The sequence below is a fragment of the Vidua macroura genome, chromosome 19 (genome assembly GCF_024509145.1).
Source record: "Vidua macroura isolate BioBank_ID:100142 chromosome 19, ASM2450914v1, whole genome shotgun sequence".
NCBI classification, from domain to species: domain Eukaryota; kingdom Metazoa; phylum Chordata; class Aves; order Passeriformes; family Viduidae; genus Vidua; species Vidua macroura.
The window spans coordinates 11,006,018-11,024,390 of record NC_071589.1 but is presented as its reverse complement, the minus strand read 5'-3'; the positions used below and the strand labels follow the sequence as shown (position 1 = coordinate 11,024,390).

General features: G+C 52.6%; 2 protein-coding genes and 1 long non-coding RNA gene across 5 annotated transcripts in view; 2 read left to right on the top strand and 1 right to left on the bottom strand.

Moving 5' to 3' along the window:
• LOC128816994 (regulator of G-protein signaling 9-like) overlaps positions 1 to 12,805 on the top strand; it is a 28,737-nt gene extending 15,932 nt beyond the window's left edge. The window contains exons 10-18 of one of the 3 annotated variants that reach the window (XR_008440066.1): positions 3,083 to 3,112; positions 3,721 to 3,782; positions 5,892 to 6,005; positions 6,910 to 7,025; positions 7,610 to 7,697; positions 8,198 to 8,336; positions 8,959 to 9,044; positions 10,602 to 11,616; positions 11,825 to 12,805. Coding sequence is in view for 2 of the 3 variants with exons in the window: in XM_053995061.1 (XP_053851036.1) it covers positions 3,083 to 3,112; positions 3,721 to 3,782; positions 5,892 to 6,005; positions 6,910 to 7,025; positions 7,610 to 7,697; positions 8,198 to 8,336; positions 8,959 to 9,044; positions 10,602 to 10,773 (807 nt within the window). In the remaining variant the exon portion in view is untranslated. Of the gene's footprint in view, positions 1 to 3,082; positions 3,113 to 3,720; positions 3,783 to 5,891; positions 6,006 to 6,909; positions 7,026 to 7,609; positions 7,698 to 8,197; positions 8,337 to 8,955; positions 9,045 to 10,601 lie in introns of those variants that run through there. The other 2 variants (XM_053995061.1, XM_053995063.1) reach the window with 2 other exon arrangements.
• On the bottom strand, positions 9,484 to 12,475 carry LOC128816996 (uncharacterized). The gene is made up of 3 exons (XR_008440067.1): positions 12,402 to 12,475; positions 11,360 to 11,613; positions 9,484 to 9,636 (listed from the first exon to the last, which is right to left on the bottom strand). It is a non-coding gene; the product is annotated as an uncharacterized LOC128816996 (long non-coding RNA).
• A 560-nt stretch (positions 12,806 to 13,365) lies between the features above and the next one.
• Positions 13,366 to 16,953, top strand: LOC128816995 (regulator of G-protein signaling 9-like). Its single transcript, XM_053995064.1, has 2 exons — positions 13,366 to 15,092; positions 15,887 to 16,953. The coding sequence occupies exons 1-2, from the start codon at positions 14,614 to 14,616 to the stop codon at positions 16,041 to 16,043; spliced, it is 636 nt and encodes a 211-aa protein (XP_053851039.1). The 5' UTR covers positions 13,366 to 14,613; the 3' UTR covers positions 16,044 to 16,953.
• The last annotated feature ends 1,420 nt before the right edge of the window (positions 16,954 to 18,373 follow it).

Sequence of the window (18,373 nt, the reverse complement as noted above, 5' to 3'; positions counted from 1 at the left end):
CCAGGCATCCACCCAAAGCTGTTACCAGGTGTTTATGAGCTCTGTAAACAGGGAACAGTGGCCAGGCAGGCAAAAACAGCATGACCATCATCTCCCCATGTGGTCAGGAAGTCTCAGTTTGCTCAGAGGAGCAAACAGGTAGCTGGGAATGAGCAGATATCCCAGCTCTTGTAGGAGCTGGTGGCCTCAGCCACGTGGATCAGCTCCATTCAGGGCTCTGGAGCAGGTCCTGGCTGGCTCCCAGCTGGGCTCTGCAGTGCCAGGGGAGCACAGAGCTGGTGGCACGGGGTGTGAGCAGGCCACGCAGGGTGTCCCAGTGCCACGGGGTGTCCCGGGGGTGCCAGAGGATGTGGAACAGCTCGTGGCACTCACTTGAGACAGACTGAGGCCTTTCAGTAATTGCCCTGTTGATCTGAAGGCCGCAGGGCTGGGGAGCTGATCCGCAGTAATTGCAATAAGGCACTCATTAAGGGCATTGCAAAATTAATCTCATTATGAGAAACCACTCTTTTGTTCCAAATGTGATTTCCTCCCAAATGAGGCAGAGTGGGTGGGTGGTGCAGGGCACTTTGGCCCTGCTGCAGTCAGTAGTGGGGTGAGGCAGGGCGGGCACAGCTGGCAGCGCTCAGTGGGACATGGAGGGTGCTCAGGGCCACTTGTAGCAGCGCTCAGCTGGGAACTGGGGGCACTGTGGGAGAAAGGGAAATGAAATTATGAGCAGCTCTGGGGTGAAATAGCTGAGATTCCTCCCAGTTCCTGCTGATTTGAGAGCTGGAAGGGGCTGAGCACAGCCAGCACCTGCAGCCTCCCAGGGTGTTCAGCAGTGGCTCCCCTGGGATCTGGCTGCAGCTCAGTTTGTGCCACTGCTCAGAGATGCTCAGCCCCTTTTCTGGGGAGCCTTGGCAAATCCCCTCCCCACCTGGAGCACCCCAGCAAAGCCCCCCTTGTTTCCCCAGCACGCTGACCTCCACACCGACTGTGGCAGGAGGGGATCCTTGCTATGTGGGGCACTTAAAAAAAAAAAAAACTTCCCTTGTTTGCTGACTTTTCTTCATCCACATATAATTTTTCTGTTGTGATGGCACTTTAATTGATCCCTTTCTGTCTCTGTGTAACATTTAGCTCACTGTGTTCTCTTTCTCTTTCCCACAGCTGTTTGTCTCGTGTGTGTGTGGTGTGCTGCCAGCCTCCCAGACCCCTCTAGAAGATAACACCACTTTCCTGCCACGTGAGCTGCCTTCAAGCCACTGTGCCAGCACCCACTTCTCCTTCCCCACTGCACCAGGCCTGTCTGAGGCCCCAGCTGAGAAAAAATGTGGAAGAAAATAGGTTTTTTAAAATTATTTTAACGTGTTGAAATCAATGCTCTAGCCACGAGTTCCATCAAATGGAACCCTTCAGCTGGCACTTGTAAATCTGCTGAGGCCTGGTTTGTGTCTCAGATTCCCCAGGAGACAGTGAACTCCTGTTGTGCAGGAGGCAGCTGGCCTGGAGCAGAAACACAGGGCTCTGAACAGGACACTTTAGGACAGAAAACACACTCAATTTCTCTGTGCAAGCAGGTGATTTTTCCCTTCCATTTCTGCAGTCTGTCTGAAACAATGACTCTGTAGAAATGAGGGGAGGAAGTGGTGTCTGTATGGAAGGTGGCCTGGAATCAGGGATGCAGCTGAGAGCAGAGAAGGCTGAAAAGCTGTTCCTCAGCTCCTCCATCATTTGTAAGGGTGTCCCAGGAGCTTGTGAATCAGCAGGGAGGTTGTACAGCCCTGTGAGCAAGGATCCTGCTGTCCTAGAGCTTTTTCTCTCCCTTGATGTCACACAGGGGGCCAGCACAGCATCACTCTGGTTTTTGCTGCCCTGTTTATCCCTGCTGAGCTGGTCTGTGCTGCCCACTCAGAGCTGTTCATGGTATTCCCAGCAGGAAAAGCTTCCTCCCCTCACAACACCACTGTGAGGACTTTTTTGGTGCCCCACTGGCCAGGCAGGGTCAGGGTCAGGGCTGGCTCTGTGGTGCTGCTGTGGGGATTGGGCTCATCTGCTGCATTTCTGGCTCCTGCTGCTGAAATGGTGAGTGGGCCTCTCAGAACCGAGTGTCAGCAAAAAGGGGGTGTTTTTCTGCCTTGTGGAGAAGAGTTTCTCCCTCCTGAGCAGGACTGCTGACGATGGTTAAAGTGCAAAAGCAGATCAGTGTCCCCACAAAGCAGCCCTGGCAGAGCATCTTGCCTTTCCCAAAATAGGGGCAGTTTGGGGTGCAGGGTCTCTGGGGAGGTGAGGGGACAGCACAGCTGCCTGTGGCATTCAGGACCAGAATCTTCATCCCTCATCCCTCACAAACTGCACTTCACCAAGGCACTCTGCAGACCCCCACCTGCCACAGGGTTCGTTTGATAGAATAATTTTGGGATGCAGGTCTTGACTGAAACGGGAGCTGAGCAGCTGAAACCCTGCCTGAGCCTTTAAAGGCTTGCTGGGAGCATCCCAGACTTAGCCTGTCGTTCCTTCTCCCTTCTGCAGTTTATTCCACACGAAGTAACTGTGCTTCAAAGGAAGCTGTGTGAATAAACACCCTGCAGTTAATTTCTTGCCTTCGATTGCCTGCTCATTTGTGGATGACATGTAACATAGTCTGAGTTATTCAAATCACAACGTAAACACCCTTTGCACAGCAGATACTGCTTCTGAGGCTTTTAATTGTGGTGTTTATATTTTGCAATGTGTTGGTTCCTGTCTCCTTTAGCTAATATGAATGATCTAATCTGTGTCTCGTAAATGAATCTATTTTAGCTCCATTAGAATAACCCCTTAATTGAAGGCATACAGGCAGCCTGTGATGGGAGAAGCAGTGCTAAACAGTAAATACAGCTAATGGGACAATTTACCGTGTGGGGATGCTCTTAGCTTTGATGATACCCTGATTAGCTCAGCTGCTGTGTTTTGATTTTAATTGTAATCAGAATTAATTGGAGAGCGCTGCTCAACGGCAGCCCTGCAACGGTGTCTCAAAAAAAAAAAAAAACCAAACCCAAAAACCAAGTGTGACCACCCATCCCAATTTAATGATTCTTTTTAAAATATTTTACAGAAAAATACTATGGAATTCTATAGGAGAGAGGTAAGTGGTGCTTCCCTCACTTCTCAGTGTTCATCCTGTATGAGTTGCTTACACCAGTGTGGCTCAAAGCCCTCTGTGCCGGGGATGGGCTCTTTGAAAAGCAGAATCCCTGCCTCATGGAGCTTTTATCAATGTAATTTCAGGACATTCCCTCCCACTGCAGCTCTCCCAGTGACGGGAAGGCTCAGGCAAGGACAGACACCAGGGCTGAAATCCAATAGATCAAAATTAGTGGTGGGGAAATCACAGTGGCGCCAGCACAGAGACAGCCAAGAATCAATGATAATTACATGCTAAATCATCCAGAGCATTTGTAGGTGCTGAGGATGGTAGCTATTATTCAATTTCTATATAACATGGGGAGTGCTTTTTAATTACTTGCACATTGCAAAGTGCGTTTCTGATGTTTGCAGTAAGCTCAGTGAAAACAGACATTTTACTGAGACAATTCGGGGATCCTCTGGTTCCTTGGACATCCAGTAATTAGGGAAGAAGCAGTCCCTGCTGTAATTAGCCCCACTACCTGGGAGAGAACCTGTTTGAGGTTTAGATAGGCCTTATCTTCAAACCTCCATGCTCCTAACCATGGCCATGTCTGATCCCCTCAGATCATGTACTATCAGCAGGCCATCCTGAAGACCAGAGTGAAATCTTCTGTCTCTCTTGGAGGGTAAGTCCTGATTTCCTTCTGTCCACACATTAATTAGTCTTCCTAATGAGCTGATGAAGCTGTCTGCTCTGGCAGCTGGTGACTCAGCCAGGGGATCCCTGTGGTGGCCCAGTGCTGTCTGGGCCAGGAGGCACGAGGCTGAGGAGGGATCAGAGTCCCAGGCAGGATGAAGAGGCTCTCTGGGAGCTTTGCTGCAGAGCAGCACCAACCTCTGGGCTGAGAATCCCACTGAAATCAGGAGATGCTGACGCTGCTCTGCTCAGCTGTGATGCCTGGGCACAGCCCTGCAGCCAGGGGAGGACCCAGCAGTGTGTCTGTCCTTCAGGAGGAGCAACCAGCAGGACAGACTGAGCCTCCTGTCACTGGTCCCCACCCTGGCTGGATTCACCCCCACGAGTGTCCCTGCCCCATGGTGGTGCTCACCTCTGGTTGTGTAATACTGGTTATTCTGTACTGCAGAGGGAAAGAGCCTCCCCATGAACATCCAAGCAATTAATTAGCAATTCCCCTGCCCAGTGGGAGTGTTTCCTGATCAGATTCTTGATGAAGCCTCCAGCCCTGGCATGTGTGTGTGCCAGAGGAACCTCCCGTGCTGACCAGGCACCTTGAGGTGCAGCCCAGAGCACCTGCCTGGTTTGCACTGCCATTGCCACCAGGGATTCCTATCAATCTGACACAAACAAGGTGCTCAGGCCAGTTCTCTGGAGAAGACAATCTTGGATGAATGGAATGGGTGGAAGAGAGTCTTCTGAGAGCTACAACTTGCAGGGGACCAGCAGCTCTGCTCACTTTGTCTGTCACTGACTTCCAGCTCAGTTAAAACTCTGCTGCCTCAATTCTCCAAACTGAGCTGGAGCAGGGGACACCTGGCTGCTTTCCAGGAATTTTGTGGTGCTTAACTGTTTGGCAATGGGGCTTTTCTCTCATTAGTTCTGGTGGGATGATGCTTATCACCTAGATCAAAAATCTCAGGAATTTTGGAACTCCAAAGTGTCAGCTGCAGGGCTGGGTCCAAATCAAATTACTGTTAATGAGGATATGAGCAGCAACTGGGCAGTGTGCATGCTTCAGAGCATTGCAGTGATTTGGGAGAAGCTGCAAAGCACTTCAAGACCACACAGCAGTGCTGCCTGAGCTGACAGGTTTAGATTTGCTTGATCATGGGCTGGAGTGCCTGATGCAGGTGCTGGATGCCTTGGCATTCCCAGTGGGAAGGTAGGATGGAGCAGCTGTGTGCCAGCCCTGTGGTTTGCTCTGTGCAGGAGCATTGTATAACTGCAGGATGTGTGCCAAGGAGCCTGTTAGCAACGGGCTCCTGGACAGTGCCCTCCCAGCTCTGGGCACATGAAAGCACTTTGGCCTGGAAGGAATTTTAAACGCAGAAACCAGAGGATTTTTTTTTTTTTTTCAAGAATGAAAAAGGGAGGCAGGAGCTAAAATTCCGGGACATTAGTGAAATCAATTGTAATTAGAAGTCTGGCCAAGTTAGAAGGTAGGAGAAGTGTTTGTCTGGTTCCTGATGGGAGACAGACAGCTCTGATTTGTGCCAAGCCCTCAGAGCCACTCGCAGAGGAATGAGCCCTGTGGTAGGTGATGGAGGAAAGGAGAAGTTGGGATGAGCCCTCAGCATTCCCTCACTTTCCCAGAGCTCCCCGAGTTCTCCCATGGCCCGTGGGAAGGCTGCAGAGCACCCACCTGGGTGAACACAACCCTGGTGTTCCTTTCCCTGACACTTTCTTCCCAGAGCAGTGCAGGATCAGGCCCTGGCCAGCTGAGAACAGGAGACAGAAACTCTCCTTAGAGTCCTGAATCTCTCTTCCTTAAAATGAAAAGGCAGAAGGAGCTGATGGAAGAGAGTCTTGTATCTCCTTGTATTTGAATTGACAAATTCACTGCTTTGGAAGACAACCAGGAGACTTCTGCTGGGAAATGGAAAAGATTAACTGAGCTAATGAATCGATTTTTCTAAGAAGGCAGGGGCCACATTCCAGATCCCTGTGCAGAGTGTCCTGCACCTCTGAGGATATCTGTAGTCTGATATTTGGCTATAATGGAGCTGGCTGTAATTCTGGCTTCCAAATTCATATTTTGATTTTGGATTTGTTGCAGAGTTGTGAAGTACTCTGAGCAGTTCCTCTCCAATGATCCCATCCTGTCTGGATGTCTCCCCAGCAACCCTTGGATATCAGATGACCCTGAGTTTTGGGATCTCAATGCAAAGCTGTATGTATTTCTGTTGTTTTGCCAACTTGTGGTTTACAGTGACCTTTATACTGATAGAAATCAGGAAAGGGAACCACTGATTTTTGTTGTGGTATCTGATCTCTGCTCATAAGCAGAGATGTGTTCCCTTTCAAACTTATTTTGAAATTGGGAATACTCCATGCTGAGCTTTCAGCACTGCCTTCTTCAAGTGGAGCCTTCCTTAACATCACAGAAATTGCTGAGCTGATGGTGGGAGTGTGCACTCAGCCCCTGCTGAGTGGGTCTGATCCTCCCTGGGATGGGTGAAGCCCTCCTTAACCAGCACTGGAATGGAACAGGACCAGCTCAGGGTTCAGCTGCTCCCCTGGCCCTTTGCTCACCCCTCAAACTGCTTCCTTGGGAGAGGCTTTGGGTTGGAGGCACACGCTGGTGGTCCATCCCTTCTCTGAGGCCTCCCTTGGTTTTCCCTTTGGGTAAGCCCAAGTAGGGTTTGCTAATTACACGATGGCATCTCGGGGCTTGGAGCATCCAACATCGCAGTGGCTCTGAGAGCAGCAATCCTGCATGGATTGTATCCCATTAGACATCCCCAGGGGATGCCTGCACTGAGTGCTTTTATGAGAAGCAAAGCTCTGGGCAGCAACCAGTGCCTCCTCCAGGGTGGGACTGAGTCAAACCCCAGGGCAAGGCTGGGCTGTCACTGTGAGAGCCACGTAAATCCCAGTTAAATCCTCATCCCGCTGCGGCCCGAGTTGTTTAATTACAACTTACTTAGTGGCTTGACTTCAGGAGCTCATTACACCACTCTGGAAAACACGAGAATGCTGAGCAGTCCCTTGGCATTGCAGCAAAGGGCATTTTGGTTTTAATTAATCTGCTAATCAGAGAAAGCAGCCGTGCTGTTTGTGTTCTCCCCGCGCAGGGTGGAGGTGCCCACCAGGATGCGCGTGGAGCGATGGGCCTTCAACTTCAGCGAGCTGATCCGCGACCCCAAAGGCCGCCAGAACTTCCAGCTCTTCCTGAAGAAGGAGTTCAGCGGTGGGTGGGCAGTGTCCCCGTGCCTTGTCCCCAGGCTGAGGTGACACGGCACAGGCTGCTGCGGGCTGTGCAGCCAGGGCAGGCGGTACCATCTAGTGGCACGGGACACACGGTACAGCCCGGCACGGCCCCGCCGCGGGGATTGCCTGGGAGCGCTCAGATTACATTTCAGGGAGGAATTCTTCCCTGTGACGGTGCCCAGAGAAGCTGTGGCTGCTCCTGGTCCCCTGGAGGTGTCCAAGGTCAGGTCAGACAGGGCTTGGAGCAGCCTGGGACAGTGGAAGGTGTCCCTGCCCGTGGGACTGAGATGGACTTTCAGGTCCCTTCCACCCCAGAGCATTCCATGATTCTCTGACTGCTCCCAGAGAAGCTGGAACTGGCTGAGCTCACAAGTTCTTAGAGGTGTCAGTGGGCAGAGAACAGGGGAAAGCTGTTTTCCTCTTTCAGTCACTGAGAGTGACTTTCAGTCAATTGGAGAGACTGGTTTGGGGCCAGCAAATTGTGCCAAACAAATCCAGGAGTTAATACATGGGATTGTGTTTTCCTCAATCTCACTCTCTGCCGATTGTGTCCTTGTCATGCAGGAGAGAATCTGGGTTTCTGGGAAGCCTGTGAGGATCTCAAGTATGGAGACCAATCCAAGGTCAAAGAAAAAGCAGAAGAAATCTACAAGTGAGTGTGGAAATTTTCGACTCTTTAACTCTTCGTGCATGAGTCCCATCACCTTCCACAGGTTCTCATTCTCCAAGTGATTTGTTCCTAAGATTTTTATGTGTAGGCTGTTATCAGATGTGGCTGTCTTTTGCCCCCACATAGGAAAGGAGCTTTTGGAGATGACAATAGAAGTGGGTTTTTTTAATATATATTTACTTTTCCTCTCTGTTACATTTCAGTCTTAGGATGTAATTTAAATATCGGTGTGGAGTAGCAAAGTTCTTGAAGCTGCCACAAGCAAAGTGGGGAGAGGCTTTTTGCTTCCAGTGAGCTAAAATTTGGCTTATATTATGTGCAAGAGGAAGTGAGTGCACGTCTCTGATGAAGAGGACATTGATTGCCCAAGATCAGGACGGCAAATTGCAGCGGGGAGCTGAAGGGACTTTTCCTGTCATGCATAGACAGGAATCTGTGAATTCTCCAGCTGCTAATGGCACTGTTGATTCCTTCTCCTGCAGGCTCTTCCTGGCTCCAGGAGCAAGGCGCTGGATTAACATCGATGGCAAAACAATGGGCATCACAGTCAAAGGCCTGGAGCACCCTCATCGTTATGTTCTAGATGCTGCTCAGACCCACATTTACATGCTGATGAAAAAGGTTTGTTATTTGCTGCCAGAGCCTGAGGGGGATTCCAGCCCTCTGGGCCTTTCAGTGCCTTTGTGTGCTATCAGCTGTCCCTTTCAAGGGGCCTTTGTTTGAAAATCCCTCAAATTTGCTGAGTGAAGCAAGTGCTGCTTCAGGCATTTGTATTTTGCTGCTGCTCCTTCCCTCTCAGCCTTGTCCCCAAGGGGGTGGGGGTCAGGTGGCAATTCCTGCGTTTCAGTTCCAGCTTGGGCACCAGCTCATGCACTGAAAGCAGCAGAACTGGACTGATTTTCACCCACTGATGAAAAGTTTGGCTCCTGGAATACAAGCTCCTCACCTTGCTGTGACTCTGAGACCCTGCTGGCCCAGGCTAAGCTTCATTCAGATCTTTTGATCTGGGTCTTACCTGTGAAGCTTTACTGTGAGATGGAAAATCCTGGGAATTTTACAGCGAGATGAAAGGATATTGGTTTAAATAGCTGCATTTGCCTGAAAGATGCAAAGTCCCTTGAGCTGCTGGGGGAGATTATCCAGTTCCCAGCCTCTCTGGCTCCTGAGCAGCTGTATTTGGTGGTGATTTTAATAAGGGTGTTTGCAGCCCATAACTACCAGTTTCTCTTTTTTCTCCTAGTAGGACTCCTATGGCCGCTATTTAAAGTCTCCAATATACAAGGAAATGCTGGCCAAGGCTGTTGTGCCACAAGAGGGTGTCAAAAAAAGGCAAGTGAAACTGGCTGTAATTGTGGGGTTTGTTTTTCTTGTTGTAGCAAGGTAGAAAAAGCCCAAGTTGCAGCAAAATTACTATGATTTAGAGGTCTTCTTAATTAAATAAAATTTTGCACTGAGAAGATGCTTTGCTTTGAGACTGATGGTGCTTTTTATTCATGAGCCCTTTGGAAAAGGCTTGTGAACAGGAATGGAGCTGCTCATTGCTCAGCTGCCTTCTCTGCTGGGTCTGCTGAGAAGGGCTGGGATTGTTGAATTAATTCATGGCCCCTTTCCTGGAAGGAGAGAGCTCTGGTGTCCTGGGCTTGGGAAGACTCCTGCCCACGAAACACTGGCTGCCAGAGCAGAGACAGAGCCAAGGTGTGGGATAATCCACGGGATCTGCCCATCTCTGCCTGGACAAAGCTCACCCTTGGTGTCAGGGAAGGTGACAGCTGGCACAAGGTGGATGGCTTTGGAAATGGCTTTTTCCCAGCAAGATGAAGGTTATACAGCAAATTCAGGCCATTTGAGCTGCAGCTGCTCCTAAAGCTGAGCGTGCAGTGCTGGACTGCGTGGTGTTTCCTTCTCTGTTCCACTCATCAACCTAGCAGGCAAGAAAGAGGAATCATGGACTTTCACACTGTTGTTTCATCTAAAAGCTGTTTCAAGTCAGTGGGAGAAGCCCTGCTGCTGCCTGGCCTGGGGTTTGGCTGGTTGTTCCCTGAGCCACACGTCCCCAGGTCACCGGCAGATGCTGGCTGCTCCCGGTGATCCTGCCTTCGTGTTTGTCAGTGCTCGTTCTGGATCCCCCAGCCCTCAGCATCCCATTAACCTGGAGCTGGTTAACCCATCCAGAGGTGGGTTGGCACCTGTTCCCGCTGCAGGGGAAGTGGCTTTGCTGAAGCAGGTAGTAGGTGTTTTTTGGGGGGCATCACAGACACCAGGAACACCCACACTGGTCCCTGCCTTGATCTTCCTGAGGGCACCAGAGAAAAAAAACTCCACGGATGGGAGTTGTTTGGCTTCACACTGAGTGTGAGTTATGTGCAAACACAACAAAGGAGTGATGTGGGTGTGCCCTGGAGTCCCTCAGTGTCAGGACTTTGACACTTTTAGCAGTCCTGACACTGCTGTTACTATAGGACACGAGAAAACACGACGCACGCGTCTGCTCTTGAGAAGGTAAAAAGGGGTAGTTTATTTCTGACTCTAACATTTATAGTTTTCTAAAGGTGACAGTGGATTGGAGGGTGAAAGTGCTACTTTTCTAACAACACTGGACAAACTACCAGTCCATCAAATTTCTCCTCCTCTATGAAGGAATGCGAAACAATAAGTTATTTACAGAAAGTTGTGTGAGAAATTTTGCTACAAGAATGTGAACTCGGAAGGCTTTAGAAAATCTTAAAAAATCAGGGTGACACTCACCCAGTGCTGTTTAAATAATTTTGCACTCCTTTGGCCATCTCTGTGTCCGAGCTTGTCCTCCTGGGTCACTTTGCTCCCCAGGGGGGAGGTTTTGGTGCCCTTCTCCTCACTAACCCCTCTCCTTCCCCTCTCTCTGCCCAGCACGGGTTTGTTCGGACGCCGCCACCTGCGCTCCAGCCCCAGCCCCATCATCCTGAGGCAGCAGGAGGAAGAGGCCAAAGCCAGAGAAGCCGCCAACACCGTGGACATCACGCAGGTCATGAGCAAGCTGGATCGCAGGAACCAGCTCCAGAAGGAAGCTCCTCCCAAGTAGGCTCTGAGCCCCGCGGGGAAAAGACAAGGCGAGGCTGGTGTTGAGCTTCGTCTCCCCTTCCTGAAGGTGTCAGTGCTGCTTTAGGTTTGCCAGGCCGGCTCTGCGCTCCGCCGGCTTCCCGCACGTTGCCGTGGCTTCTGGAGAGCAGATGTCCCTTCCCGGGGGCAGGGGCTGCTGCTGTGCCAGGCTCGGGGCGCAGCACCCGCACTCCTGGGAGGGGAGATGCCTTCTGCTGCCCCCACGGCCCCGGGAGGCTGCAGAGCCCGGCTGCCCGGCCCTGCTGCTCCAGGAGTGGGGTGGCACAGGGCAGGGCAGAGCTGTGCCCCAGTGCTGCGGGTTCAGACCTGCCTTCCTGGGCGCCGAGGGGGATGAGCCCGCGGGGAGCAGGGCGAGTGACCCAGCCCGGAGCGTCCCTGCTGGCCTCCATCCCCTCGGGGGGCTCTGCACCCTCCCAGGGGGTGCATCTGGTACCCCCTGAGAGGAGCACACCCCCCACTCCAAGAGTCCTGCATCTCCAGGCAGCACCACAGGCAGAAGAGCTGCTTGTGGGAACAGCAGCAGGAGCATTTCTGAAGGTTTAGCTGACCTTCCGAATTTGAATGACGCTCCCACATCCCCTGGCACGCTGGAGATGATCAGCAGGAAGCTCTGCTCTGCTCTCCCCGTGACTCCTGTGCTGCGAGCTGGGTGTGCAGGTGCAGAGAGCTGCCCCTTGCCAGAGCCTGCACGAGGCCAGGAGAGATTTTATCCAATCCTTCCCACCTCTTGTCTTGTCTTTTTCCTGCTCTTCTATTTTCTGTTGTTAACAATCCAACAGGAGGTAGCTGCAGTTGTCACTGGCTTGTAGCCCAGAGGCAAGGGAGAACAGGGTAGAGGTGTTAAGAGCAGATTTCAACTTTAAGCAGTATTTTCTTTTTCATTTGCTCTCTCTCTTTTGCTCTGTAGAATAAGGCAAGCTAAAATACCACATTAGTGCTAAAAGAGCTCAGGGAGATTCTGGGCCTTGCTGGAAAAGCCCAGCATGTCTGGACCAGGCCAATGGTGTGGCCAGAAGTGTGAAGATTCCTGCAAAGGCCAGTAAAGGGAATTGAAGGGGCAGAAAAGCTTCCTTGTTTGTTACAAATTTTGGGGAAGCAAAGGAACTGGGCGGAAGCACTGAGGTCTGGGAAGTTGCCTCTCTCCAGTTCACATTGTTCATCCCTTTTCAATAGTGATAGGATTTTACAGAAAATGGGAGCTCACAGAATCCCAGAATGGTTTGGATTGGAAGGGATCTTAAAGCTCATCTCATTCCACCCCCTGCCATGGGCAGGGACACCTTCCACTGTCCCAGGGCTCCCATCCAGCCTGGGCTTGGACACTCCCAGGGACAGGGCAGCTTCTGGAGAGAGCTGGCAGGGGGTGGGAGCCCTCGGACAGCGGGGTGCATGCAGGCCCCTGGAGCCCTGGGGTCCTTGCAGGGCAGCTCCCTGTGAACAGGGGACAGTCATGATGTCACTGTGTCCCCAACAGCTCCCACAGTGACTCTTGCCCTCCCCAGGCAGGATCAGGGCTGGACTCTCTGATGTGGTGTCACTCCTCTCCTCCACTTGTGGCTGAGCCAGGGAGATTGTCCTGCCCTTCCTTACCCCACCAGTGATAAACCTCCTCAGAGGAATTCCAGCTGAGTCACCCCAGACCTTCCCTCTGATGGCTGTGCTCAGTCTCTGCTCTCCTGCTGGAAGCACAGGCACATTCTGCACTGCTGGACAGGGGAGCAGGCTCAGGCTGCCTTCTTTGAAATTTAAACCCCAAGGCTTTGTTACATCAGGTGCTGAGCACCCTCAGCCTACTTGGACATCAGAGCACTGGAAGGCTCTCCAGAAGCTGGCAGGGTTGGCCCAAAGCCACTTGGCTGTGATGAACTCTACAGTCTCTGCAGAGTTTGTGTAACATGGAGCACTGAGCATGTTGGGATTGCCAGTATGTAGTAACATGTGGAAGATCAAGTCAGGGTATAAATAATAAATAACAAATCTGTGTGTTCCCGTCAGTCCCTCTGATTCTACTTCTATTTTGTCTGCTGCTTTGCTTGTTAACGTTCTCTGCATCCATTCCTTTCTCTGATTTTTTATCATCTCTGCTTGGCATTGCTGCTCCCCTGCCATGGTTTGTGCTGCGTGCTTGGGAATCACTGTGTGTGGAACACCAGTTATTGGGTGGAACACCAGTCACTGTGTGTGGAACACCAGTTATTGGGTGGAACACCAGTTAGTGCTTGTGGAACACCAGTTATTGTGTGTGGAACACCAGTCACTGTGTGTGGAACACCAGTTATTGTGTGTGGAACACCAGTTTTTGCTTGTGGAACACCAGTCACTGTGTGTGGAACACCAGTTACTGTGTGGAACACCAGTCACTGTGTGTGGAACACCAGTTAGTGCTTGTGGAACACCAGTTATTGTGTGTGGAACACCAGTCACTGTGTGTGGAACACCAGTTATTGTGTGTGGAACACCAGTTATTGTGTGTGGAACACCAGTTTTTGCTTGTGGAACACCAGTTTTTGCTTGTGGAACAAGCAGCCATCCTTCCAGCACCCAGGCAGGAGCTGTCACAGCCCGGCCTTCTGCTCCTCATCCTCTGCTGCTTGGTCCCCAAAGAGAAAAGTTGCCTGGTACAAGCTGAACTCCACTTTGTGCCAGCCAAGAAATTGTTTGTTTCCATGTGTTGTTTAATTTCTTTTGGCCATGGCTTCCCTGCATTCATCTGTCTAATAAAAATAAATGTAGAAAACAGAAAAAGAACCGAGTTCATCCTTCTCTGTCATGTCTCAGTGTGTTCATCCTTCTCTGTGCCATCTCTGCGTGTGTGTGTACATGTCCTGTGTGTGCCTCTGCTCTCAGCTCCTCTCCTTGGACACTTGAGCTGCGTTTCATTTTGCTGGGACTAAGTCCTTGAGAAATGGGAGGGGACCTGGCATGCAGCATGTGCTGTCCTTGTCCTGTCCAGTCTGTGCTTGGGCTTGCCCTGAGGGCTGGCTGAGCTCTGCTGGAGCCTCCCCAGCTGCAGCCAGGGACACTGGGGTTCCAGCATGAGATGGGACTGGTGTAGGAGCCACCAGGGCTGGGGCTCAGGGTCTGCCCCCAGCCCCGGCTGGTGCCGTGGGTGTGACATGGTTGTGCTGTTCATAACCAAGATCACATTCCCGGGATGACAGCCTCCTCCACGCCTGCAGCTAATCGTTGTGAGGAATGAGGCAAGCTGGTGTCTCCTCCAGCATCCCGCGGGTGTGGGGCTGGATCTGTCAGCACCCGCTGGGGCTGTGGCAGCAGTGACCCCGCAGGCAAGTTGTGACACCTCGGTGCTCTGGCAGGGGGAGGGCAGGGAAGGGGACAGAGCTGCAGGAGAGGGGGACACCAGCACAGGCTTGGCTGGGGTGGCTGGAGCTGCCTCCCAGCTGAGCCCTTCTCTCCTGGCAGCACCAAAGAAGTAAAGGATTTTATTGTAAAATGCAGGCGAAGCCGGTGGGAAGAAATTATGTCCAACTCCAGTTCAGAAGGCTGAATGATTTATTTATTATAACCATGCTATAATACATTAATATACTATATAAAGGGAGATACTAAAACTACAAACCTACTTGTTCTAACTCCCATCTCTAACTCACCCACAACTCGTGACCCTCTCTGAGAGTCCAGCCACAGGTGGGTTGGATTGGCCACCAGGCTCAAACAATCCTCACCAGAATCCAACCAAGCAATCACCCCAGGTAAACAATTCTCCAAACACATTCCACATGGGAAAAACAAGGAGCAGAAATAGAAATTGTTTTCTTTTTCTTCCTCTCTGCGCACCTCTATGAAAAATCCTGAGAGAGAGACAAATGTGCCTGCCACAGGGATTGTCCTGAAGAAGCCTGGGGAGCCCTGGGTGTCTCCCCCAGACCTGACCGAGCCTCTCTCCTTTTCCTCCCCACAGCCAGGCCACCCGCCTGCCCACGCTGGCCCCAGCACCCCGGCATCGCCTGCAGCCGCTCCCCAGGCCCTGCCTCCCGTGTGCCCCGGGCCCCCGGCCCTGCCCCAGGGCCCCGCCTGCCCCTCACCCACCCGCCTGGCCCTGGGCAGCACCGCGGGGCCCCGGCCGTGCGGGCCCGGCCCTTTCCCGTCCGGCGGCAGGAGATCCGCCCGGGCCTGGGCCCGCTTCCTCCGCAGCGGCTGCTGGAGCTCGGGCAGCCTGGCCACGCTGGCGGCCCGGTGCCCGGCCGTGCCCCACGGCAAAGTGCAGCCGCTGGGCGGGCGGGAGCGGCGGCTGCGGCCGGACAGCAGGACGGTCAGCAGGTGAGCACCGCACGGACACACGGACACGCACCGGAGAGGGCTCAGCTCCGGGGCCGGGTCGGTTTGGGATTAGCCAGAGGGAGAGGTCCCTGAGAACCTGTCTGGCAATCACCTTTGCCACACTTGCCCCGAACCCCGGGCTCTTCCCTGTCTCCATTCCTGCAGTTTTCCGATGGGAACAGGCCAGGAGCCCGTGCTGGCAGTGCCTCTGCTACTTTCACACCTCCTGTTCAGGGTGCAAAACCCCAGGTTTTGCTTTTAATCCCCGAATTTGGAAAACCTCAGTGTTCTTGAGCACTGACTCAGGTTTGGTTTAGTGATTTCAAGTCAGAGGAGAACCAGAAGTGACAAGGGAGGGGAAATCTTGAGCGAGAGTCGCTAAGTGTTTGTTGTTCCAGGGCAGAGATGGGGAATTTTTGCCTGGAAAGGCTGTCCCTGCAGGAACCAAACCTTGGCCATGTCCCTCACCAGGAACAGCATGTCCCTGATCTCGTTTAACCCACCTCTGCTGCTGGCCAAGTGGATGAGTCCACATTATAAATTCCAAAGCGCAAACCGGAGGGCTCCTGCTCTACCTGGCTCCGCGCTCCGGAGCTCTGTCACACGGCCTTGCAGCTTCAAAGGAGCGGCAGCAGGCATTCCCTTCATCCTCCCTCTCCGTGGGCTCGTGCCCGGCAGTTTTGCTTTGGGATTTGGGGCTGGAACGCTGGAAATCTCAAAGCCGAGCTCGCTCGCCGCCTCGGAGCACATCAAAAAGCGCCGCGTGTGTGATGAGTTTCTGTTTCCCATCACAGCTTCTTCCAAGTCAGAACGGCCGCGCCTTCGGAGAGCCCAGCCTGCCCCGGGGGCTCCGGGCACGGAGAGGACAGGCAGCGCCGGGCTCGGAAGGATTCTGCAAAGGAGCTGATCCGCCCCTGGGAGACCCCCAAGGAGGAGGGGAGAGCGGGGTAACCCCGACACGCAGCTCCTGCCAGGCCTGAGAGCGCAGTGTTTGCCATGCATGGCTCAGCACGCGTTGGAAAAGTGTGTTGGAGCCATCCTCCAGCACCAGGGACACCCAGACCACCACAGCTCCGGATAACAGCCCCGGGTGCGCCCAGCTGTTTGTGATCCAAGAGCTCCAAGCCTTTCTGGACTGGTTTTCTTTCCTGTTGTCGGTGTGTTCAGTTCTGCTCATGACAGGCTTGTCGATAAACGAGCCTGGTTTCATGCCTTGGAGCAGATGGAGGACGTGTGGGTGATGTCCTGGGAAACGGTGTCTTATCGGAGTTTGTGGCTTGGCCATGAGGTGTCAGCACACTGAACACAGCCCAGCTGGAGCAGGGCTGGCAGAGCAGGACTCAGGCTTCAGTGCCAAAACTGGGGCATGTTTGTGTCCCCAGCCCGGGCCCACCTCCTATTAATTGCAATTTTTTAATTTGAAAGCATGCTGATTAAGAGACTGGGGGAAATGGAGTGCTCCTCATGTGCTGCTGTGTGCTGAATGGCAAAGCATCATTCCTTCATCCAAACCAAACGTGATCCCTCCTGCATTAGCTCCAGCTTCCCAGTGCATGGGTTTGAGACCACGGAACACCTTGGGAGATCCAAGCCAAGTCCCTCTTGGTGTTTTGGGCCCCTCCAAGCTGGGATTGATGTGTTGCCACAGGCTGTGCTGATACTGAGTTGGACTGTTGCCTTCCTTGTGTCAGTGTTTGAAGGTGGCTGTTTTATTCCCTGGACGAGTTTGCTCGGTGTGTGTGTGCTGTGGGTCCCTGTTCTGTACCTTGGCCGTGACCTGTGACTTCTGATGTTGCTGTTTTGTACTTTCTGATTATAAATGGAGTTTTTCCTGTGTGGCTGATGTGGTTCCACACGCTCAGTCCTGCTGTGGGATTTAAATCTGTCCTCACACACACTCAGTGCTCCCCATTTTCCCCAGGCCTGGGCTGACACTGCCCATCACAGGGTAATTTGGGAAAATCAGAAGGCTGCTTCTGTCTCCAAAGAGTCTTTCCCAGGCTGCTGGCCCTCACTGCCCGTGGTGCTCCTCTTGTACAAACACACATTGGCTCTCAATGGCTTGCTCTGTCAGAGGGACCTGGTCCTGCTCTGCTGCCACTGACAGGGACATCTGTTATTGATGAGAGACAAATTTGGTGTCTTCTGCAATTTTTGTGTGAGTATTGTTACTCAGCTAGTCCTGGCAGGATGCTGAGTATATGTATATACTGCTGGTATAATCCAGGAAACACAAGAGGAAGACTTTGTGATTTGTCAGAGAAAAGAATACTATATTTAATATTATGTACATATGATAAGAGCCATCCTACTGTAAATACTTCTCTCGCTGGTTTCAGGCTTCTCTTGGGCACCTCCTTGCCTTTGAATACTCCTCGTGTTCATATTCCACACCAAAGGAAAGAGTTCAGATGCAAATCTGCTGCTCTGCCAGGGCTGGGACACCCAGTGCAGCCAGGTACACACCTATCCCAGAGGCCAGCACTGGCAGTTCCCAACATTTATCCCTTCAGGGCACTGATTTTTATTCCCCAATATCTTCCAAATATCTTTTTCCCCAACATCCTTCAACCAGAGCCCACTTCCCTGGGGGCACAGGGCATCTCAAGCCCGTGCCCGTGCCTCCCTTTGCCTTGGCTCCCCCAGTTGGAAATGCAGGTTGAAAATGACAGCTCCAGAGGCCCCTCCTGCCACCATGCTGTGACATCTGAGGCTGTGTCCCCTGCTGGAGGCCTGGCGTGCCGGAGCTGGGAGCGCTTTCAGCTCTGGCACTTCAAACCCCCTCGCTGTGCAGGAGCCCACTTATCGCTGCCTGGAGTCACCTGGAGGAATTAGCTCGCTGCAGCGACTTAGACATCCAAGGTATTCCTGTAATGTGAGGGATGTGGAAGGTTAATGACTGGAAAAAGTGATCGCTCCCTGTGGGCAGTTTCTCAGAAAACTCCCTGCTGCTTGCCTGCCAGAAGAAAGGAGATTCCAGCAGCAGCGGCGGCGGCGGCGAGGGAGCTTCGTGTCCTCTGCAGAGGCTCCTCTCTCCAGCCTCCCATGGCTGCACAGACCCTCCCACTCTGTCTCCTCGGTGCTGGAGGAGCTCCCACGCCCCAGGTGCTGCTGGATGAGCTGCTGTGGTCCAGCTTTAGATATCCACAGAATGAAGCTGGAAGGAGATTCTTACCTGAGTGGTTCTCCAAGTGCTCCACTCCCAAGTGTGGAGGTCCCACACCCACTGTGGGGTGGGCTCCTCCAGCATCCTTCACTCAGGCTGATCCACAGCTGCTGGG